Genomic DNA, 24,724 nt, shown 5'->3' on the forward strand with positions numbered 1-24,724 from the left:
TCATTCCACTAGAGAGTTATTACCGCACTACCGCACCAATCCCAAATTACATTATGGGCTCATTCTTATCATGAGTGTGTTAGTCTCTCTGTGTTTAAGATTATGAATGCCCACTAATTAAGTAAGTTACTGACAACTCACTTAATTAATATCTAGCTCCAAGAGTAGTACCACTCAACTTTATTGTCATGTCGGACTAGGTCCACCTGCAGGGTTTAACATGGCAATCCTTATGAGCTCCTCTTGGGGGCATTCTCAACCTAGATAACTAAGACACAGATTCCTTCTATAATCAACAACACACACTATAAGTAATATCATTTCCCAACTTATCGGACATATTGATTTATCGAGCTAAACCTCACCCTTTGATAAATCAAAGAAATAAATATTAAATATATGTGCTTGTTATTATATTAGGATTAAGAGTACACACTTCCACAATAACTAAGGTTTAGTTCTTTTACTAAGTCAGTACAAAAAGAACATACCTAAATGATCATACTCAATACACTTAAAGTGTATTAGTGTAATTTATTAGTCAAGATAAACTAATACTTAATTACACTACGACTATACTGATAGTTTGTTCCTTTCTATCTTAGTCGCGAGCAACTGTTTATAATTTATAGAGAACCGACAACATGATCTTCTGAGTGTGACACCACACTCCATGTTGTCTACTATATAAATTAATTGAACAATTACATTTAATAAATAAATACAGATATTGACCAATGTGATTCTTTTATTTTAACAAATAAATGTTTACAAAAGCTAGGCTTTTAGTATACACTCCAACATTTAGGTCGATCAATGAGTTTTGATCGAAATCCACTTATGGACCTAGACAAGTCTAATTTGATCAATTTCATGTCCTGTGGATTTCTGAGGCTGAAAGGAGTCCAACGGTTTCCTCCATTGCTTATTTCGGTTTCTCTAGATGTGTTAAAATGTTATTAAAAGAATTAGCTAAACCTTAAACGATTTCATATCAGGCCCAATGTGGGCTTGATATAATTCATATTAGGCCCACGAGGTTTAGGGTTTAGTTGATTCTTTCGATTATATTTTAACAACAAAGAAGTCGAAATAAGCAATAGAGGGTGTAGGAACGATGCACATGAAGCGGGGGGAGGGGGGTGAATCACATGATTTTAAAAAACTTATTTTTTTTAGGTTTTTAAAACAAATTGCATAGAGGAAGAAAATAAAACACGAGAAAAGAAATGAAGATACAATCGATTTACTTGGTTCGGAGCCTTCGGCGACTTATACTCCAAAACCTAGGTTCCTTGACCTATCGATGAGTAATCCATTAAATTTTCTACTGGTAAACCTCCAGTAGAGTAATCAAATACAAAAGAATAAGAAAAATGTAACAACCCTATACTTTTCTTTTGCAAGTATATAAAAGAAATACTAATAAATTAGTTACCAACACGAAAGATGGAGATCTGGACGGGCTCATGTGTTGGTGTTGTAAGTACCCCAAGTTAGTTTTATTGTGATTAACCAGATTAAGTTAGATCCTACTATTTTGATGTCTTGTGTTTGAGTATGCAAGAAATTAGGAACATAAGAAGTCGCACGGAAGATGTAGATAGTGAGAATGATGACATGGGAAGTGAGTTTATAGGCTCAGTGCATCCGAGGGATGGGGTGTTATGGTGAGTACACCAGTAGATGAGAAGGACAAAGTTGGGTTCGGGTGAGCTCAACTCCAAACGACCGAAGCATCACCTAATCGAGCGGGATTGAAGAAGATAAACTTGGAGGTTGATCTTAAAGACCCGAGGCACCTTATTTATAATTGAGAGTGCCTCGGATGCTAGCGTTAGAGCTGCCCAACAAAGGCGCGAAGGTCCTTCAAAGGTGTCTAAGGCACCGTAGATAAAAAGGCACGAAGACACCTTGTGTAGGATTCGAAAGAACGCTAGAGGGGGGATGAATAGTATTTGTTGAAAAATTCGAACTAAAACTAAGTTATGCAGCAAAAAATGGAAGAAACAAACAACGCTAACACAAGTTGGTTTTACTTGGTTTGGAGCCTTCGACGACTCTTACTTCAAGGGTCGTACTCGTCGAGTGCTTCGTTGGACAACCCACTAATACTTCACAAAAATATGTTACAAGATAAGTATAAGAACTAAAAAACAAGGTTACCGACTGATCCTGTCCGGAATCTGAGTCAGACGGACCGTCGGGGAAGGTGGATGAAATGTTGACCGAGTCGCGATGTCCCGGAGGGGGGTGTGCTGAGATGGCTTCTGTGTTGACCAAGTCTTCAGAAGTCCTCTAGTCAACGCTACCTGCAGCCAGCGACCGAGTCCCCCCGATCCCTAGTACCTCGAGGCAGATCCAACGAACATATAAGTAACAAACTAATACTGGAATAATAAAATAAATGAGGGACGAGTACGGAAAACGTACCTTGGCCCAGGGGGCGCCCTCGGATGGAACGCTGGTCGAGTTGTAGGGACCCGGAAGAGTAGACGATGCCCGATCAGGATAGAGGACTGGATTTGACGACGTAGAGACGAATGCGGCACGGAGCCAGATGTGACCTCAGCACGCAAGCCGAGTTGTGACATCGACACGCAGGTCGGGACGAAACATTGGCACACAAGCCGGGATAAAACATTGGCACATAGGCCGAGATAAAATATCGGCACGCAGGTCGGGATAAAACATCGACATGCAGGCCGGGACATGAGATCGACACGCAGGCCAGAACATGAAATCAACATACAGACCGAGATACGAAATCAGCACATAAGGCAAAATATGACACACAACCGGATCGGAATTTAGCAAAGCACATGAACTAGGGTAGAATAACGGCGTGAAGGCCGAAACACACTAAACAATAGGGAGACGAATGAAGTAGGCTCCACTAGCTCGTGGAGTTAGCTGGTATAGGGCTGCGACAGATGGTGGAGCTGATCCTGTAAGGTGCGGGGGCAGCTCGGCAGGCTGTGGCCCAAGGACAGCGATGGAGAGGAAGAAGAAGCTTGCAAGGGCATCAGCGCGAAGGGGGTCGTGCGTGTTGCGTGGGTGGTCCGGCGAGTGGCAAAGGCGGTCTGATGAGCGGCGAGGGCGGCGGATCAGAGAGGAGGAGATGGTGGCTAGAGGCGGCGCGAGGGGAAGTGGCTCCCTAGCGGCGTTAGCAGTCGGCGTGGAGAAGGAGATGCCCTTACTGCCGGTGTGCTCGTGAGTTCAGACGACGGAGGCGGCACCCGTCCCCTTCCGCGTGAGGCGTGTCCCGCGAGAGAAGAGAGAAAAATGAAGGTTGTGGCCGGCGTCGGACGTCGCCGGCATCAGAGGCTGCAGAGGTGGCCCCTTCTCCCTGGTCCTCACGACGGTGAACCAAACCCCCAGTAGCCCCCTTAAAGCTTGAGACGCGATCTGATCACGGAAGAAGAAAGAGAGAGAGGAGAAGAGGCGTTGACCGGAAGAAGAAGAGGAGAGTCGCCGCCGGCCGGCGTCGTTGGCGAGGAACGCGAGGGCGAAGAAGATGATCTTCCTCTTGGTCCTGTTGGCGGCGAAGAGAAAGAGAAGGAGAGAGAGGAGTGGTGGAGGCCAGCGGCCGATGTCGGCGCCGACGAGGAGCTTGAGAGGAAGAACGAAGGCATCCCTCGGCCGCTGGGCGAAACGCACCTAGAAGAAGGAAGAAATAAAATCGCCGCCTCCCCTCTCTGCATGCTACAATGTTCCCCCTTAAAGCCCTAACCCGCAAAATGACCAAAATACCCTCCCATCTCCACTTAATTACCCCTCTGCCATATATCCATATCACCGACAATAAGGAAAATATGAAAATCTGAGTCGCCGGTTGTTGGAGAAACTTCACAACGTCGCTGGAGCTTTTTCGGAGCACCGAGCAAGAAGGAAACTTGTCGCAATTGTTGTTATGAAGCTCTGGGTCGAAGGCCTTTAAATAAGTCTATTCCTGGCACCTGGAATCCCTCCAGGTGCCTAGCCCACGTGGCTTGGCCAATCTAATTTACAAAAAAAAATCGATTTTACAACACTTAAAAGACAATATTTTTTTAAAAGCGTTGTCTTTTTTTTAACAACGCTTTTAGTGAAAAGCATTGTCTATCTATTTATTTTCTTACTAATCGACAATACTTATTTAAAAACTATTGTCTATTAGTGATTTTTGTGGGTTAAAGATAATATTTTTTGAAAAGCGTTGTCTATTAATAATTTTGTTAGTCTTTAAACTCTTGAAATATTTTTTCCCGAAATATCTCACTTCCCAATTGATATTTGACTAAAACTTTTCACTTCCTCAATTATTTTTCCGCCAAACCCCTACCGCCACACATCCTCCCACGCGCAACAAAGCATCGCGCCGAAAACAGAAAACCCTCACCCGAAACCTAAACTCGCAGTCTAGCCTCCTAACTCATGATCTCCTTTCACGCGAACTCCCTTCGTCGAAACCACCAACCCTAAACTCTGTCTCAATCTCTGTCAACTTCTCGACCCATCCTCTCTCCGTCGAAGCTCTCTCCGCCGAAGTCCTCTCTGTTGAATTGATCTTCGTTGGGATTTTTTTTTTGGATCAATCATCTTAATCCAAGTAATTATCTCTTATGTCAGTAGGATTTGCTTCATTATTTATGATATAGTTGTAGATCTTTTGACTAAATAGAGGAAAGTGTTCAATCTATTATTTTTCTCATTTGCATCTCCGAGTAAATAGAAGATCAGTAACCATAGGGGTTTTGTGTGTGTGAGCAATAATACCATACGTTTTGAATTATAGTTCCTATTCTTTTCTTCTTGTATTATTCACAAAACAATATTACAAATGCATTTCTCATTATTACATTTTCACAATGGTACCCAACACACGCTACTCCCTTAAGATAAACTCTCTCAAGTTAGTTTAAATACTTGATCATACGTTTTGGTGAGCAAGTTTGCATACTTGATCATTGGAATGAACAAATGAAGGGATGATTTCATTGGATTATACTTTCTCTTTGATGATCAATTTAGATACACAAAACTCAAACAATTGTCAGCAGTGAGCAACAGCCAAATCTCACTTTCAGAATCACCAGAGACAAACTCCCTGCAATCCTTCTGTGCAGGTTAAAACCTTTTGCCCTACCATCAGCCATCCTCTCCTAAAGTTCTATTTGTAGATTAGTTCCCCATATTCAGTGACACTGTTGAGGGAGAAAAAAATTGTTAATTGCAAAACTCCATCTCAATTCGTGACTATGAGATCCTTAATCCTGGACTCCTACACAGTTATCTGTAGTAAATATGTCTATATATCCAATGATAATTCTTACACTAACATTCATTTAGTAAATATGTCCTAGAACTCATGTTGTCTCTTCCTTTGTTTTTAATTTTTTTTTGTTATATGTTGTTATTTGCTGTTTTCCTTTGTTTTTGTTATTCTAAAATTTTTGCACTTAACATATCCTATTATTTGCTAATTTTTTTTTGTTATCTACCTTTCCTTTGTTATATGTTTTCAAACTTGTGTTTGTGTTAATATTTTGGTATATTATTTACAACTATTTTGAAGGTGTTAGCTCATTGTTGGTTGTTTAGTTGTTACAAGAATGGGCAAAGAATGGATGTCAAAGGATAGACTATCATGTGAATATGAGTTTGGAGTAGTCTCTCTTGCAATTTGCAATGAAAAATGCTAATGATCTGAATGCAATACCTTGTTCATGAGACTGGAGAATATACTTACCAAAGCACTTGAGACTGGAGAATATAATGGTCATGTGAGGGGTATTGAAGGTCATATCACTCCAACAATATATTTCAATTTTGGTAGAACATGGAAGCGTGCTGATGTTGCTTGATATATGTGGATATGCTCAGGGGGCCCAAAGGGAATAAGGGAGAAGATGGAGGGCATTCTCATCATTTCACATATTAAGGGTTTTTGACTTTATAAGTGCACTGTTCACCACGAGAAAAGGGAGGAGGCTTCTTCATGTTTTTGGGGTTTTCCGCCGCCGTCGAGCACAAGGGGTTGGAGGTTTTTGTTCATGGATCTTCGACCACCGACACGAGAGCATGTGCGAGGGAGCCGTCATCTTCCCCTTCTTCACGCTGACCTCGGCCTCGACACACTCCTCCTCATCGTCTCTGGCGCCGACCATCCTTGGTCAGCGAGATTGCCTCCTCCGCAACCACAGCCGCCATCTCCAGAGGGTGCCACCGCCGACAGCCACTGCCTCCTCCTCCTGCGGCCATAACCGCCGTCTCTAGCGGATGTCGTCGCTGGCAGCCGCCGCTGCCTCCTCCTACGGCCACGACCGCAGCCTCCCGTGTTCGCCAGCTCTGCACTGTTACCCTCTAGACTGCCGACTTTCGTTGGTCACGATTCTCCCTTTCCATCGCAGCAGATCTGAGCGTGTTCCTCATCCACAGTGTTATGTCTTTCGCATCGCTGATGTGTTTTGGCCTTCGAGCCGATGTTGTGCCTCCGACCTTTGTGCCGATACTATGTTGTCGGCCTTCGAGCCGATATTGTGTTTCCGACTTTCGAGCTGATATTGTGTTCTAGTCTTTGCATTATCCCGGCTTGCGCACCGTTATTATCTCCCGACCTACGTGCCAATGTCTTATCCCGACTTGCGTGCCAATGTCATAGCTCGACATGCTTACCGAGATCGCATTCAGTTTCACGCCGCCGCTTCTGACTCCTTGTCGCGTCCGACTCTCTTTGTTAGATCCAACTCTTCATCCGACTCGGAATCTGCTCTTTCGGGTCACAACCACTCGACCAGCTCCCCGTTCCATCCGAGGGTGCCCCCCGGGGCCAGGGTATGTCACCATACTCATGCTTTTATTCATTTCATTGTCCTACTATTCGGTTGCTTATATATTCATGAGACTCGCCTCAAGCATCGGGGTACCAGAGACCGGAGCAACCCGGTCGCTGGCTACAAGTACTGTCGACCAAAGGACTTCTGACGACTTGGTCAACATAGAAGATAGCTCACTATCCGAGTCATGGAGATGCAGTCAACATCCAAACACGTCATTCCGGCAGTTCCGTCTTTTCAGATTCCCGATAGGAACATTGCCCAATATGTAATCATTGAGCATAAAAGGGAGTTGATAGAGGCGAGGAAGAAAATTTCAGAACAAGATGCATGTATACAAAATCTTCAAGTAATGGTGTATAAAAAGGGTGCAAGCGACATTTCGATTGATGACAAAGGAAGTTGCTAAGTGAAGTTGCATCCTATGATTAAAGATGACATGAAGATCGATGATGATGACCCACAAATTTTGTGTCAAGATGATGCTTTATAGGTATAACACTAGTTGTAATTATATTAATTGTGACCTATAGATTCTGTGACCTGCAACTTGTATATTTTAGGATAAACTAGTTGCATTGACATTGGAATCTAGCACAAATATTGTTGCACACGGTACAATTGTTAGTATTAATGGACCTGATAAAATGCTTCATGGTGTTCCATTTCCCAATAATTGCATGCGAGTCTCCATTGATGAAGCAGTGGAAAAATAAACACCTTTGCCATATCCAATTCCAAGTGAGTTTGAAGTAATTGGTGATGCTGTAGGAACCCATGTGACTTGGCTAAAACACTTGATAGTGAAGCAAGATGAGGTATTTGTTATATTATATTTCAAATTAAATTGTCACTCTTTTTATTAATCATCCTATCTAACTTGTTTTCATTTGAAATTATTAGAAGCCTCGAAGGAAGAACTTTGAACAACCAAAAAAGAAACATACTTTGTCAACAAGTGTCCCAAGATCATTACATATGTTATATTGTTATAGTAAGCATCCTTTATATAATGACAGATATATATCAATGAGTTTAGATAATGATGTGTTTGACGATGATTATGAACTTCTTCTGCACCTTGAGGACATCATTCCTTTGTATCATTTGGAGCCATTTTCAGACAATTGTGTAGTTAGCTACATATGATAAGTGATCAGATTTAGCAATTTATGCTCATACTAAGATAGTTACTGCAATCATGATCAGTCTATTTTTAGATATCTACCTCTTCAATTTATTGTGCTTGCAATGACAGACATCTTTATAAAAAAATGTTGAAAGATAACAAGAAAGAGAAATTCAAATTTGTGAATCCACACAACATCCCACATATGACAAACACTACACACGACAAAAAAGGTAAGCTTGAAAGGCTGAACCAAAGGGCAAGTCATTTAGTAGGCAGGTTGAGTGGTGCATCAGTGGATCAACTAGTATTAGTACCATGTAATATCGAGTAAGTAAAATTCTGAGTCTTTTTTCTTTCAGTTTTTTATATTATTTTTTTTGCTATTGCTTTTAATCCGAGTTGAAAGAACGAGAAAAGTTTTTATTTATTTTTCAGGCAACTCAACCCTCTCTAGCCGACCTACCCGGACCAACAAGCTGGACTTCTTGTTAGATATCAGCTCACTTATTGACCTATCTGGACTTCATGTCAGTTATCAAGTCCTTAGAACTAATTGGGTTTTAGCCTAGTGTTAGGTCCTCTAGACTCGTCAATTAATGCACACTCGGTAAAGAAGTTAAACAAATATAACATATTACTTTAATCCATTTGTCATTCACCAAAATCTGAATTTGACCATTATTACTAACTGCACCAACAGAGGGCATCGTTGGACTTCTTGCAGTCTAAAAAATTTACATGACTTGAAATGGTTGCAATATGAGGTCTTTAGGTCGATTAGTGGATTTTGACTAAAATTACTAATCGACCTAGATAGGTTCGATTGGAACTATTTCAAATCTTATGAATTTATGAGGTTGCAAGGAGTCCAACGATGCCCTCTATTGGTTATTTCGACTTCTTTGAAGGTGTTACAATGTTATCAACAAAAACTTAAACCCTGTGGTTTGTGGGCTTGATATTCCATATTAGGTCTAACTAGGGGTGTCAATTCGGGTGGGTTGGGTGGGTTCGGGTTGGGTTGAAAATCATTTTTTTTAAAAATCACCCAACCCGAACCCGACCCGAACCCGACTCTAACCCGAAACCTATAAACCCGAACCCGAACCCGTTCCAACCCGGATAACCCGCGAACCCGATTTTATTTTTAATTATTCTTTTATTTTTTTTATCAGTCTCAAAAAAATAAAAGCATGAATCTCAGTTGATGGTATCTAGGGATGTCAATTCGGGTGGGTTGGGTGGGTTCGGGTTGGGTTGAAAATCAATGTTTTTAAAAATCACCCAACCCGAGCCCGACCCGAACCCGACTCTAACCCGAAACCTATAAACCCGAACCCGAATCCGTTCCAACCCGGATAACCCGCGAACCCGATTTTATTTTTAATTATTCTTTTATTTTTTTTATCAGTCTCAAAAAAATAAAAGCATGAATCTCAGTTGATGGTATCCAGGTAATGCTTAGTTCCACTAACTTTAATGTTTAGTTGATGATATCCAGTTGATGGTATCCTTCTCACACGGTCACACCCAATGCCATTGTTATTGCAGAAGAAGATATTTGATGTTCTCTACAGGATAGCAGACATTCCTTTCTTGAAACCATACTAGATAAAAATCATTGTATGTTCTATTATCTATAAGATTTTCCTATTTATATTCCTATCTTAAATCCAGATTAGTCCTTTCACATTTGATGACTGGTTTTGGTCTTTTGGAGCAGGATGTTATTGAGAAGGTAGACTGGTAGAGAAACAACCTACCGTCACCATTGGGCATTGGAGTTCTGCTGTTCTGGTGTCCACGGTAGTGGTATTTGCCACTGCCATAGTCTGATTATTTGATAGTCAGGATTCTCTTTGGTAGCAAAAAGAAACCTCAGGTGAGTCGTTGAGAGGCTTTCAATCTGGCTTGAATCTAACTAGTTGATGTTCTATCTTTAGATATATCTGGGTGTTGACTTCCTAAACCTTGCATTTTACAGAGACAAGTCTCGGCACCGTCTGGTTCCAAAACCAAGTCAGCCGAAACTGTTGGGAATGATTCTCCAGGCACTAATGAAGAGAAAGAAGAGAATGTAAAAGTTGATGATGCATCTGCTCCTCGAGCTTGGAAATCCAGAAGGAGACCTGAGGTAGCAAGCTCTTCAAATTTTGTGAGATGTTCACAGTTCAGATATGCGTTGCGTTGTTAGGCTTTCCAGTGGCGGCTGAAGCGCACATTTGCCTCCTTCCAATTAAAAGTTAGCTTTACAATTTGTCCTTGAATTTGTGGACTAGAAAACTGTGGCTTATATAATTTCTTGTAATTTGCTTCTTTGAACAATTATTTTTAGAGTTAACATAGCTTCTTGTAATTTTATAGTTAGTATAACATAAATGATAGTTGAAGATAATAATTTGCAGGAGACCAGAACCATACTTTATCAGCATGAATCTCATTTGCATAATCAAAACCATCAAAGCCAACTAATTTCCTAAACAACTAAACAGCCTAAACTTGTACTCTCGATGTTTTGACTAGGAGCAAATGGATGACCACCCATGCCCATATTCATTTAGTTATCCTTATAGTTAAAATCAAACGTAACTTAACCGTACTATACACACAAGTAGCATGCATAGTTCCTATACTGTTATTCATAAGGGAATCTATTTAAAGTTGAAGCCGAGTTTACACAAACTATGCATATGGAGTAATGGAAGAACAACATGCAGTAATGGAAGAACACCCTTATCAACGCCAATTCCTATTCTTTCAAATTTGACCCAAAGTTCTAGCTAATTTTAAGGAAACACACACCACATCAACACCGATTCATCACCTTCCAATTCAATCTAGAAATTCAAAACCAAAGCTATCTCAAGAATCTGGAACACAACAACCATCCATTCACCATCTGCCATTCGATTAAAAAAAAAAACTCACAACTCACTTAAAGAACCCAAGCAGGGCATTATCATGAAAAGAACAACGCATAATCTACCAAAAATTTCATCTCAGAAATACAAAACTAGCATGATTAAACACCCATCCGTGAACTCATAACAAAAATTCCCTAAATCAACTCTGATTCGCCAAACCCACAAGGTTGCAGCAAGCACACATTGGATTCGTTACCAGGAAAAACATCACAGAATCAAATTTGTATTACCTTCTAAGAAGATCTACTTGCTCATGAAAAGGCCAATGACTCACCAAGTCAACGGCGTCGACAAAGGCAGCGACGCTCGAGGGCGAGCGGCAGATCGGAGAGGGTTGGCAGCTATCACTGTAAGTAATGGAACACAAAATGACAAAATCTGAAAATCACCCATAAGCCATAACAACTCCATTGCATAACCAAAACATTGAACCCATTTTTTAAGCTCGTCCTAAATACCAAATACCAATGCTCGACTACTTGCAAATGGAAAAGAAACCACCGATTACAACATCATGAATCATAAGGCAACCTCAATGTCTCACAAATTCTAAGGGTCCTTCAAAACACACTCTTTCAAAAAAGGGCAAAACAAATACAATCTTACCACTCTGACTCTCTGAGCACCTGAAAGCATCAAATCAACAACAATTTTGGTAAACAGAATTTACAAAAAAGAAAGAAAGCTCCCAAGGGATCTTATAAGCTGGTACCTTCATTTTTGGAGCCAGGCCAGCCATAAGAGCTGCAGCACAGCAGCAACATTGTCAGCATTGTTTTCTTCAATGAAACTGATGGTGGAGTTTATCACGAGCAGCACTACAATACCGACAAAGTCTTGCCAGTCTGGGGGTTTTCCACTACCGATGGCCAAGGCAATGGCCATTATGGCAGCCATTTCCATCACCCATGAAAGGTGGTTCCACATGAAACCCAAAAAATAACTTTTAAGGCAATCCAAAAGGATTAAAGGTTAATACAACTATATTATCTATACAAGTAAACGGTCCTATAGAGTCCAGAGTCTATACAAGAAAATTTATGATATCAATACAAAATAAAAAAGTTTTCAAGCTTCACAAAATAACTTTCAGTTTCAAACTCCACTTTTCCATTGTTTTACTCCTCCTTTGTATCGAGTCAAACCTTGAAACAAGCCAACAAGGTATGAAATAAACAAATTAAAATCTAAAAGATTTTTAAAAACCTATACTTAATAAACTTAAATGGTTTAATCAACTTACTTTTCATTAGAATCATCAATCATGTGTTGTAGTAGATTTTGATCCAGTATCCTCATTTGTGAATAAATTCATAATATTTTCAGTCAAATCATTCAACCCCACCTGAGTAGTTTCTACAAAAACAAATATTAGTAAAACAAATAACTTTAAAATGAAAATAAAAAAAAATCTACTTACCTTTCCCTTCAACTAACCAATCTCTACAACAAACTAATGCCTCAACAACATCAGGCTTCATTGCACTACGATATTAGTCAAGTATCCTACCACCGGTGCTAAAAGCCAATTCAGAAGCAACTGTAGAAATTGGAACACTCAAGATATCTCTAGCCATTTGTGCAAGGTCAGGATACCTAAATTGGTGAGCTTTCCAAAACCCGAGAACATCCAATTTTGTTCTATCAATTGTTGGTTCTTCCAAATATAGCTCTAATTGACTCTTTTGTGCTCTGCCAATGAATTCTAAACTTTGAAAAGTGTCAAATTCCTATATCATAAATGAAATGTATTAGTAACAAGTAGTAAAAAATAGTGAGGAAATGCAAAAAAATTATCAACAGTACCTTCAAAACATCCATGCATCCGCTACCTAAATTTAGAGCAAGAGAAGCATTATCATCAATGGTACTATGAGAGCTCGAAGATGCACTGCTAGTACTTACCTTAGAAGCAATTCCCATTGCATATATTCCTCAAACAAAGAAACCAATTTGGATCTTACAAGACTTAATTCATTACTACCATGTCCATATAACTTGTTGTAACAAAACTCAACAAATTGCATCTTGAACCTCAGATCAACTATCACGGCAATGGCAAACAAAATGTTATAATCCTTTCAGTACTTATCAAATTTATGAAACATCCGATTGACCATTGATCTCATGAAATCATCAGAGCCTTGCAAGGTTTGACTTATTGTCAACTGAACTGTAAAGATGCGAGGAAAGTAAAGGTTGGCAGTAGGATATTTCACTCCAGAAAATAAAGTTGTTGTCTCATAGAAAACCTCAAGGAATTTGAATATTTTTTCAACTTGTTCCCACTCATCAACCGATGGACAATGTGAGAAATTAGTATCAGCCAATCTCAAATGATTAAAAGCACGCCGATAATACATGGCACTAGAAAGCATCAAATATGTAGAATTCCATCTAGTAGGAACATCTTGCCTTAGTAATTTCTTAGAATCAAGTGAAGTTTGGGTAACCGATTCTATAAACTTTTGCTTTCTCACTTGACTGCCTTTCACATACTTTACACATTCACGAATTTTATCAACAGAACTATCAATTCTTTTCAAACCTTCTTGCATAGTTAAATTGAGAATGTGTGCACAACAACGAACATGCAAAAACTCGCCACCACTCACTAATAAACAATTTAAACCAAGTTGATCCCTTAAAAGGCCAACAAACACATCATTTGCAGCCACATTGTCTAATGTAATTGTGAAAACCTTTCTCTGAATTCCCCAAACATTGAATAAACTATTAATTTTATCACACAATGCAATACCAGAGTGGGGTGGAGGCATGTAAGAGAAGTTAATTATCCTTTTTTGTAAAACCCAATTAGAATCAATGAAATGTGCTGTCAAGCATATATAACCATCAGTGGCAATAGAAGTCCACAAATCAGAAGTGAAACAATTTTTTCCACGGCATGAATGCATTTCTTGAGCTATTCTATTGCATTCATTTTTATGCATCTTGAGAATATCAGTCCTTGCGGTGTTTCTAGTGAAATAATTTACTTGAGGTTCCAAATACGTAAAAATAGATCTAATTTCCTCATATTCCACAAACTGAAAAGGTAAATCATGCTTCACAATTGCTAAGATTAGCAACTCTCTAAATCTTTCTTGGTTAAACCTTTGTGACCTAATGGCAAGACTTTTATCACCTTGTTCTAACAATGCTTGAGCAATATCACTAGTTTTCTGTTGCAGACATTGATTAAGGATATGACGTCGGAGATTACCTGTACCCATGCTACTTTCCGCTTTGTATGTAATCCCACAAGCTTTACATTTGCAACGCAAATCTTCTCCCTCTATTTTAGGAAGTATCTCAAAATATTGCCACCACTTTGATTTCAAGACTCTCTTCCGTTTGCCACTTCCGGAGGCCTTGCCTTGCGAAGACGTTTCTTCATCTACATTTAAATCCCTCGTAGTCGTAGATACAGCTGGTGCACCCTCCGGTTCCTCCTCCTCACTATCCTCCTCTTGATCGAGATCAATAGGTTGAGAAGCCATGTTGTCTATGACGATGTTGGGGAAATAGAAGAGAATCGTGAACCCCCTTCCTTCGACTGCCTGAACCCTGTCGATTGTCGCGGATTTGCGGATGAGGGCCAATCACGGCCGCGTTGGCGATCACGACGAAGTATAGGACGGTGCCGGCGGCAGAGAAGAGGAGGAGGAGAAGGAGGGCGATGCTGGTCGCGGACTCACGGTGTCGCCTACCTCCTATCGCCTAAACTCCCGAGTCCCGATTCTCCCGAAGTTTCGAACCGAAGCTGTGGCTGCGATTCTTGCATTCTGAACCCCCTTCCTTCGACTGCCTGAACCCTGTCGATTGTCGCGGATTTGCGGATGAGGGCCAATCACGGCCGCGTTGGCGATCACGACGAAGTATAGGACGGTGCCGGCGGCAGAGAAGAGGAGGAGGAGGAGGAGGAGGAGGGCGATGCTGGTCGCGGACTCACGGTGTCGCCTACCTCCTATCGCCTAAACTCCCGAGTCCCGATTCTCCCGAAGTTTCGAACCGAAGCTGTGGCTGCGATTCTTGCATTCTGCGAAGCCCTAATTAAAAGTTTAAAACATTAAATACAAAAAAATAGATTGGTCCAGTGGGTTCGAGTTGGTTCGGGTGGGTTCGGGTTTATGGGTGACCTGATTTTTAATTCAGGTCAACCCGGGTTGACTTGAACTCAACCCAACCTGGAAAAAAAAAATCGGGTCAGAATTCGGGTTCAACCCAATCTGACCCTAATCCTAAAATCCCAACCCTAACCCAATATTTTTCGTGTCAACTCGGGTCGGGTTATCGGGTCGAGTTCATTTTTGACAACCCTAGGTCTAACAGGAACATTGATCCCAACGTGAACTTGATATGATTCCTTGTCAAGCCCATGGGGTTTAGGTTTTCATTGATTCTTTAATAACTTTTTAGCATTTTTAGAGAAGCTAAAATAAGTAATGAATGACACCATTGGACTCCTTTCAGCCTAAAAAATCCATATGACCTTAAATAGTTACAATTATTAGGACCAAAAGAATTTTGAAAATTTTATTACCACTTATGGTCTTTTATCTTCATCGAGAGATGTATTAGAATTCGGTTCGTTCTTCTTGGCTTGCAAAGCTAGGTTTTGACTTGACTCCTTTCTTTGTCTTACACACCGAGACTCATGTAATTCAAAAGTTGAAAATAGACTTTCTAGAGTACTTATCTCAAGGTTCTTTGATATATAGTAAGAGTCTACTATAAACGCTCAGTTTTGTGTTCTCGGGAATGCATTTAAGGCATACCTTTGTGAGTCCCGATTAGTTACTGTTTCTCCGAGGTTCGTTAATATGGTAATTAACTCCTTGATTATTGCATGTAGGTGGGCTATCGTCTCTTCCTTTTCCATCCGGAGGTTGCTGAGTTAATTCCAGAGCAAGTCCTGTCTTGCGAGTTTAGCTTCCGATGTGCCTTCATGTAGCTCCAACAAATTCTCCCAAAGTTCTTTTACTAAGTCGTAGGTTTCAATCCAGTTGACTTCTTGTAGAAGAGTGCACTGGTCGATAAGAAGGATGTGTACGATATTTGAGGGATGAGGAACTGGGGAGAAAGTTTGCTCGAGGAGAAGGTTGGAATTGAGTTGGGATAAGCTCAATTCCAGATGACCGAAGCATCACCCAAGCGAACAAAATAAAAAAAATATCAACTTAAAAGTTGATTTTGAAGGCCCAAGGCACCTCCATACAAGTGAGGCGCCTCAGACAAAAAGGCGCAAAGACGCCTCGAGTGAGCTTGAAGGCGCCTCAAGCAAAGGCTCGAAGATGCCCTCAATGACCTTGGAGGCGCCTCCAACCAGCCAATCACCATTAGTCCACCATGGAGAAGAAGATAAAAGTTTATCCTCTTGGAACTGCCCTAGACCCCCCCTCTAGCAGGCCTAACGTGGACAAACAGCAATATGAGGTCTATAGGTTGATCGGTGAATTCTGATCGAAATCCACTGAAGAACCTAGATTGGTCTGAGTGGACTCATTTCAGGTTCCCTGGAGTTGAGTATGTAAGGAGTTTTGAGTATGTAAGGAGTCCAACGGTGTCCTCCAGGGTCGTCTCCAGAAAATTAGAGACCCTAGGTTAATTTTTAGATGACAATCCTATATACTATTTTTTAATTAAATATAAAAATATTACATATGAGCTGATAATTAAATGCACATGATTATCACCAATATTCAATATGCTAAATTTATTAAATTAAAAAAATGACATATATAAACTAAATGACAATTTCAAATCAGGAATTAATTAAAATTAACAAAAAGAGTTATTAATAATAAAAAAAGGCTTGTTTAAGTTTCTTTTTGTTAGACCGGTTAAAAATAAAATATTTTTTGGGTTGTCAAAAAAAATTGATTCATTATCAAATTTAATAAACCCCTCAAATATAAATATAAAATCTTAATAATATGGAGGCCCCTAGAATAGGGAGGCCCTAGGCAACTGCCTAGGCTGCCTCCCCTAGAGCCGGCCCTAAGCAGCTTGCCTAGGCTGTCTCTCCCTAGAGCCGATCTTGGTGTCCTCTATTATTTATTTTGATTTTTTTGTGATTGTTAAAATATAATTGGAAGAATCAGCTAAATCTTAAATTTTGTGAGGCTAATATGAATAATATCATACTGACTTTATGATGTAAAAGAGAGAGAAAAAGAAATTATATGCATAGGAGAGAAGAAAAAGAAGAGAGAAATATGAGAGGATAGAATATGAAGAGTAAACAAAATTTTGATAAATACCAAAGTCTAAATACTAAAATATAGTAATTTGTTTGATCAATTTGCAAAATTACGGGTCCCTTTGGTAAGTTATGGTACTTTGCTTTTTTTATCAAAGCCATCAAAAAGCATTTTGGTATAAAACTGGGATAAAGAGATGTTGTCTCTCTAAAACTGAGACTGAGATGGTTAAAATATATGATATTATTATATGATATTTTAGAATCAAAATTATATATATATATATATATATATATATATATATATATATATATATATATGAGTACTAATGACATTTTAGTCCTTTATATTTTAGCTATTTGTACTAATGACATTAATGATTTACCTCTTTTATGGTATAGAGACAGATTTGGGATTTGGGAAGGGGGGGGGGGGACGAATCGGTTCTTGCTGGATAAAGAGCTGTTCCCTATCTGATACAAGACAGCTGATTAACTGGTGTGCTGAGTTGGCACCCGTGCTCGCTACAAGAACCGCTTTGCCAACTAGGCCTACGTTATATGAGACACGTGCACGATACAAGGGTCGGCTTTGTCAAGTAAAATCTCGTCAGCTCGCGCACCCCCATCTCTACCAGCCTTAACCTGCCCCCTCCGTCTGACAATATGCGCATACACACCGCGTCTTCATAGACCCACTAAGTGTTCGAAACGTGTGCATTTAGCTGGTGGTTCCCGCATGGCCATCGCCTAGAAAAGGCACGGGTTTGGGAGTTAAGCCGGTCGGAATAGAAAACGATCCTCCTTCCGCCGTCGTCAGACGTCTGCGTCGGTCGTTCTCTTCTATGCGGATCGACGTTGAAGAGATAAAAGCGACGGAGTAGTCGAAGAAGGAAAACCCTAGATATTCGTCCTATGATCGAGTCGATGATCCCGTTGAACATTCGAACTGTGGAGAGTCCTTCCCGATCCCTGCCGATCTAGGCCTTCTCCTCGATTGGGGCCGTGCGAAGGAGCTGACTGCTGGGAGACGATCGAAGGAGTGCGTAGTTTCTTAGATCGGTGGCCCTGGCTGGGCATTTTGCGGTTTTGGGTAGTTTTGCCTGGCGGGTTATGGGAGCGACGGGATCGAAGCTTGAGAAGGCTCTCGGCGAGCAGTTCCCGGAAGGTGAGCGGTACTATGGCCTTGAGAACTTTGGCAACACCTGCTACTGCAACAGCGTCTTGCAGGTTCCCCTTTCTTCTTCTATTTTTTTTTATCTTCCAAAATGCTTAGCAATGTAAACTCTCTTCAAAATTATTTTTTGTTTTAATGGGCTCACCCCTTTTGTCCTTTTCTGTTTGACGTAGGAGGATCCGGACGTGATTGCTTTTAGACTTTTGTTCTTCTCTTTACATAATTCTTTCAGATTTTTTAACTTGATGCTCCTGTGAAATTCCTTTCATCTTGAGAAATGTCAACGTTTTTTCTGTTTGCCTTGTTATCTCAAGTACTACTGATTTGATTGTTTTACCTTCGAATTTTTTTTTGCCTTGTTTGAACGGACAAAACAAAGAAAAAACAAGGAATTTGAGAATTGGAATTCTAGTTGTCAAAAAAAAAAGGTGGGGATTTCTAAATCCTGACGTAGGTGACCGGGTTTCTATATCGCCCACTTCCTTTGCTTACATCGTTTCGATAAAGATATGTTCTTGTTGAATCTGAGAAATTGATATTCGGGCAAGTACACTCTGTACGGATCAAACAGAGAATAATAATTCTAGGACATATGAAATAATTGCTTAATCCGCGAGATTCATGTCTTGAAGATCAGAACTTTATAGTTACTAGCAAGATTCTTATCTCTCAAGGCAATTGACTCTTTTTCTGATATCAAGGCCCTTGGTGGGTTAGTTCTATGCCACTATCAGTTAAATAGAACAAATATTAGTGATTTGCTTGGGAGGAAATGTAGCGATTCAGAAATCATGCTTGGAAACATGTTTATCTATTAAAACACACAGGAAAATATAAGATGGATCAGAAACTATTGGCCAAACATGGATCCTATACATTTCAGAATATCATGGTAGATGTGATTGAATCTTGTGGCTTCCTAATGATTATATAACTGAAAGGAGCAGTATTCTTTTCTTTCACATATCACATATCACTTCAAGCGATCATATTTGTAAAATCTCAACTCAAGTGATAAATATACTCTTTTTTTTTTTGCTGTTTTGAGAATTATTATACAATTGGGACATGTAAAATATTAATATGGTTTCTTTTGTTTTTTTTTTTCTTCTTATTTTTAGATTTTCTTTAAATGATCCTTGGCCTTTTTAACTTTGATACTTTTCAAGTATGTTTCTTGGCAATAAATTGAATACTAGCTTTTGCATTGCAAGTTGGTGTCTCTTGTTCTTCCTCATTCACCACATGATATTTTGGGGTAGATCACTAATCAGTGCTTTTCTTTTAGGCTTTTGCTTGGGTTGCCATATTCTTTGTTGATTTTATGATGAATAATTTCTTGCCAATTATCCTTAAACTTTAATGTTAAGCTGGGTTTGAGCCTATTCCATCTCAAAATGACTAATTATTCTAGATGGACCCCAATTTAACATGATATTAGAGTTAGACTTGTACCTATGAGTTATGATGGGTGTGAGGGACTGTGCTGAAGCTATGATATTCCATGTCTGTTAGTCTCATATGAACAAGTGCGATGATCCATTAGTGCTATATGGTAGAAGGGTATTTTATTTTCATCAAGGGATGCTCTACTCCAACTTAAGATCAACCCATAAGAGTACCTTTTATAGAGTTTAACATCCCCTCAGCGCCATATAAGCTTGAAATTTAGTGAATTGCAAGAGAGTGAAGGGCGAAGAAATTTCTGCTTGCTCAAAAAGCAAAAATGGTCACTTGTCTCATTTGACATGAACACAAAATAGTAGAATAACTTAGGAAGCCAAGATTTGATCACATCACTTGGGATCTTGGCCCTGATGTTATGGTTTTTTGGATGACCATTTTACTCAAAAGCTTAAGCTATTAGCTATTAGAAAAGGACTAAAATTGTGGATTAAAGGACACGTAATGACCTAATTATCTCACTGCTGTTATGGAACAAAACTAACCCTCCATAGAGATAGATGGAACCATGCACAAAAAGGTAAGAATTTAGTTGAAATGTAAATTAAGCATTCCAGTCAAGAACCTGTAGCGTGTTCCTGCTCTTGATCTAATTGACTGGGTTGTCATGCTTTGCTTTCAGGCTCTTTTTTTCTGTGCCCCTTTCCGGGAGCAATTGCTGGAGTATCATGAAAAGAATAAAAATAATGGTGATGCAGAGGAGAATCTTTTGACATGTCTTGCTGACCTATTTTCTCAGGTGTGTAATTTCTCGAAGATGATTCCCCTTGTAAATTAAAATTTTAAGGATATTTGTTATAGATCTAAAAGTAATAAAAAAAATCTTGTGGCCTAATAATTTTCTGCTTTCTTGTTAGCTGGATTGATTAACTATCATCTTCTTTCTAACTTGATTATCATTTTCTGAAGCTGCAGAATAATTGGCTCTCAAACTTGTTCGACAATACATGACTTCTGTAAATGTAAAAAGGTCTTGCAATCTTATTGTATTATTGAATGACTGTCAAAGTATTAGCAAAGTTAAATTATTGCTTAACTCACAAACCGGAGTCTATTATAATTTTTTTTTTCAGTGTTGCAGCTCTTGAAAATGTTCCAAGATCTAGTTTAATGCCATGTTCATCCTCTTTTTTTTTTTTTTTTTTTTTTTTCACTCGCATGTTTTTCTGTTTTAAGTGTGTTGGTCCTCATCTAGTATCTTAAATCTGCCTGAACTCTGGAATTTGTTACTTCTGTTTCTCTTGAAATTTGTGGAAACTTGCCAATAGCTTCTTCTGCACAGCAATTTATTCTGTTCAGAGTATTTGATCAGATCTTTCAACATAGTTGTATCCTTAAGTACTCAACCAATTGAACTTGCCATTTCTCTCTTAACAGCTTATTTTGTCCAAATGATAGTGATTTTTGAAAGTTTATATAAACGGGTAAAGCATATAATCCTGTTAAGTTGCATTCTACTCTGTGCAGATCAGTTCTCAGAAGAAGAAAACTGGTGTTGTCTCTCCTAGGCGCTTTGTACAAAGGGTGAAGAAACAAAATGAGTTGTTCCGTAGTTACATGCACCAGGTAAAATAATTTAGATCTTATTGTGTAAATTTGGAGGATCCGATCATTGATTTTTTTTTTCTCTTTTAAAAAAAGACAAACTTGTGATCAATGAAGACAGTTATATCTTGGTATATTCACAGGATGCTCATGAGTTTTTGAATTTCCTGCTCAACGAGCTTGTTGATATTCTAGAGAAAGAAGCCAATACTCCAAAGTCCTCATCCGAGGCCTCATCGATGCCCCAAAAACTTGCAAATGGCCAAACTAATCTGCATGTCAATGGTGTAACAAAAGAGCCCCTTGTTCCTTGGGTTCACAAAAGTTTTCAAGTAAGAACTTTCTGTGACTGGTTCCCCGTTGCTTTTATTTTGAAAATACGAACCAAAAATAGATTCTCAATGGTCATTGTTTTATACAGGGCACTCTTACCAATGAAACAAAATGTTTGCTTTGTGAAACTGTTACTGCTAGAGATGAACCATTTTTGGACTTAAGCCTCGACATTGAACAAAATAGTTCAATCACAAGTTGTCTCAAAAATTTCAGTTCAACTGAAACCCTCAATGCAGAAGATAAGTTCTTCTGTGACAAATGTTGCAGGTAATTTTATGTCATTGATCCTTCTGCTTCCTCTTATCATTTCATATTCCCTTTTTCTGAGATTCTTGTGGAGCAAGTCTCCGTGACCAACATAACTTTTGCATTGTCAACGCATAGTCAGCCAGTTTATTTTCTGCAACTTAATTTGGATGGGCATATCACGATAATTAATATAAGCTTTCAAAATGAAAAGTATATTTGATTGAAACCCAGCCAGTTGATTGACAGAGATTTTGTTAAAGCTGATGATTTGTGAACCTTGTAACTATATTTTGAGGTTTCACCTGAGCATTTCATCATTCTAGCACTATGCGTATGTCGATCAAGTTGAGTTTTGCTACATTTGCTCCATCCTTGAGAAATCATCATTTTAAGTAATTTGGTTGTAGTCAATGTCAACATGCTATGTAGAAACCAAAATTTAGTGACTGTTTTGCCAATTTGCATCATCAAGTGTGAATTGTTAGTATATTTTGGCATATTTGAGCAGCTTGCAAGAGGCCCAAAAAAGGATGAAGATCAAGAAGCCACCTAACATCCTCGTAATCCATCTCAAGCGCTTCAAATATATCGAACAGCTGGGCCGCTACAAGAAGCTGCTCTACCGTGTCGTCTTTCCCTTGGAGTTGAAACTGAACAACACTGTCGAGAATTCAGATACCGAGTATGCTCTCTTTGCTGTGGTGGTTCATGTGGGAGTTGGCCCCAACCACGGACACTATGTCAGTCTCGTGAAGAGTCACAACCATTGGCTTTATTTCGACGATGAAAATGTTGAAATGATTGATGAATCAACTGTCCAAACATACTTTGGGTCGGCACAGGAGTACACAGGTAACACTGATCACGGGTACATTCTGTTCTACGAGAGCCTCAATAGCAAAAGATGAAAGATGTTTTTGCCTCTTGAATTTTTAGGCACCTTCCTTTTTTTTTTTTCTTCTCCCTGACCATTCCATGATCTTTCTCGATCAAACCTTGAAGCTTTCCCAGGGGACGCATAGTTATAGAACAAATACAGTCAGATGGTGGACTCCATCTTGTTCAGTACTAATAATTCTTTGTGTGACATACATATGCTGCAAAAATACAGAGTATAATCGTACCTGTAACAAGTTTGTATCGTGTCATTTCATAATTCAGAGAGAATTATGGACAGTGTGTTTGAGTTTTTATGGAATGAAGACAATGACAGTAAATTTTTACTAGAGCATGTGAACCATAAGATTTTACCCCCTTTTTTTTTGTCATGAAAAGTTGTTTACCCAACTCAAGAAGAAGAACAAGCTCCATTTCTGACAGAAGCTCAATGAAACCTCTCAGTAGATAAACTCAAGAGTGTAAGTGGCATCTGTTTCCCACTCATCTCCTTTTTTGTCGCATGACGTCTCTTAATCCGTTCGTCAAGCTTGTAGCCAAGAAACGCCGGGAAGACAAGTAATTCTCTGATGTCGCGCTCCATTTCTTCGATGAGGAACTCCATTTTCTTCTCCAGTGATTCATGGTTATACTGCAGCACCTGAGGATGCTTCTTGCTCATCACTACTATGTCCTCGCAAGAGAACCCGTAGCTCAGGAAGAGCCCAATGACTCTCTGCATGTTCTCGCAGCTCGTCCTCGTAGTGGCTCCGAATGCCCACGCCAACTCCCTAGTCCGATGTTCGTAACCAATCTTAACAAGGAAATTCAGCTTCTTGGAGAGGTTTTCCTCGAAGGAGAGGCTCATGAACAGGGGAGCCTTGACCAGGAACTTGAAGATATCCACTGCATCCATATTGCATTGCTTCAAGAACTCGATCCGAGGCTCGAGCTTCCGCTCCTTGCTGACACTGAAGATTTTAGGATATACCATCGCAATCTTGAACAGCTCTTCATTGGAGATGCCGACTGATCTCCAGAACGCCAGGTGGGACTTGTAATGCTCTACAGTGTAGGATAACAATGCAGGCAATTTGGCGAGCAAGACCCGGACGGCGGCCGCATCCCCGCCGCCAAGTTTGACGAGGAACTCAACTCTGGGAGTTAATTGGCCGTGGAGATCTAGATTCAGAAGCATAGGCCGGCGGAGGACCAATTCAGGCCATCCGTAATGCTTCAGGAAGAGAACCATCTGTTCCAAGTCCCTCAGGGGCCTTTCGCAGAACACCTTCCTGACGTGAACGTGGGTGAGGACGTGCCCTAGCTTATCACTCGGCACGCCGTGGTCTAGTAGCATGGTGGATCCGCCGACGATGCCCTCAAGGAACTGGAGAGGAATACTCGTCAAAATCTGCTCCAGCTTCGCCGGCTTGATCCCCTTCAACTCATGCAGCGCGAAGTCGAGGAACAGGCCGAACTCGGGTTGCGATAGAACGTCGGGGCGCCGGAGTACGGTGCGGCTGAGCTCGAGTCCGGAGATGCCGAGGCTCCGCAGTGCGATGACGCGGTCGCGGAGGGACGGCAGAGGCGCGAGCTCGAGCTCCGGGTGCGCGAGGAGGAGCGCCTCGGCTTCGTTCTCGTCCAAATGGAGCTCGCGCAGGAAGGAAAACGCCAAGGGAGAGCCATTCGTGGCCGCGCGTGCGATGCAGAGATGAGACTGGAGGTCGGTGGTGGGAGCAGGAAGGCGGACAGATATGCGACTTCCGCCTCCGATGGCTGGGGAAAGGCGCGGTAGAGTCAACCCCATGGGGGTGAAGCGCAAGGCCAAGGCAATCATCTCGCCGCCGTCGCCGGCCGGCGAAACCGATGATTCAATGACGGCAACGACGAGAAGGATGGAGAAGATTATCGAAGTAATTTATGCGGCGAGGCTCAAACCTCTCGCAGGGGCCCGCTACACTGCTACATGTTCTAACCGCCCACCCAATCCGGCCCAAC

The 24,724-nt window shown here is 40.4% G+C and overlaps 2 protein-coding genes and 2 long non-coding RNA genes across 4 annotated transcripts; 2 read left to right on the forward strand and 2 right to left on the reverse strand.

Annotated features, from left to right (window-relative positions):
• The first annotated feature begins 4,323 nt into the window (after positions 1-4,323).
• Positions 4,324-10,291, forward strand: LOC121970962. The gene is made up of 5 exons (XR_006109037.1): positions 4,324-4,591; positions 5,558-9,404; positions 9,502-9,573; positions 9,674-9,832; positions 9,935-10,291. It is a non-coding gene; the product is annotated as an uncharacterized LOC121970962 (long non-coding RNA).
• Positions 10,292-11,325: 1,034 nt separating this feature from the next.
• LOC121973631 lies at positions 11,326-11,733 on the reverse strand. Its single transcript, XR_006109687.1, has 2 exons — positions 11,587-11,733; positions 11,326-11,500 (listed from the first exon to the last, which is right to left on the reverse strand). It is a non-coding gene; the product is annotated as an uncharacterized LOC121973631 (long non-coding RNA).
• Positions 11,734-17,826: 6,093 nt separating this feature from the next.
• On the forward strand, positions 17,827-23,078 carry LOC121970964 (ubiquitin carboxyl-terminal hydrolase 4-like). Its single transcript, XM_042521999.1, has 6 exons — positions 17,827-18,309; positions 20,343-20,459; positions 21,188-21,286; positions 21,409-21,597; positions 21,687-21,868; positions 22,359-23,078. Exons 1-6 carry the CDS (start codon positions 18,193-18,195, stop codon positions 22,756-22,758), a joined length of 1,104 nt encoding a protein of 367 aa, XP_042377933.1. The 5' UTR covers positions 17,827-18,192; the 3' UTR covers positions 22,759-23,078.
• LOC121970963 (transcription termination factor MTERF8, chloroplastic-like) lies at positions 22,775-24,611 on the reverse strand. Its single transcript, XM_042521998.1, has one exon. It carries the CDS (start codon positions 24,561-24,563, stop codon positions 23,175-23,177), a length of 1,389 nt encoding a protein of 462 aa, XP_042377932.1. The 5' UTR covers positions 24,564-24,611; the 3' UTR covers positions 22,775-23,174.
• Positions 24,612-24,724: the final 113 nt, after the last annotated feature.

The sequence above is a fragment of the Zingiber officinale genome, chromosome 4A (genome assembly GCF_018446385.1).
Source record: "Zingiber officinale cultivar Zhangliang chromosome 4A, Zo_v1.1, whole genome shotgun sequence".
Classification (NCBI taxonomy): Eukaryota; Viridiplantae; Streptophyta; class Magnoliopsida; order Zingiberales; family Zingiberaceae; genus Zingiber; species Zingiber officinale.

Bases quoted from the DNA above. Each gene is read 5' to 3' on its own strand.
- LOC121970964 (XM_042521999.1), top strand. From the start codon at position 18,193: ATGGGAGCGACGGGATCGAAGCTTGAGAAGGCTCTCGGCGAGCAGTTC. The intron at 21,287-21,408 runs GTAAAATAATTT...GTATATTCACAG, and splicing joins TCCGTAGTTACATGCACCAG to GATGCTCATGAGTTTTTGAA. The intron at 21,869-22,358 runs GTAATTTTATGT...ATATTTGAGCAG, and splicing joins TTCTGTGACAAATGTTGCAG to CTTGCAAGAGGCCCAAAAAA.
- LOC121970963 (XM_042521998.1), bottom strand. From the start codon at position 24,563: ATGATTGCCTTGGCCTTGCGCTTCACCCCCATGGGGTTGACTCTACCG.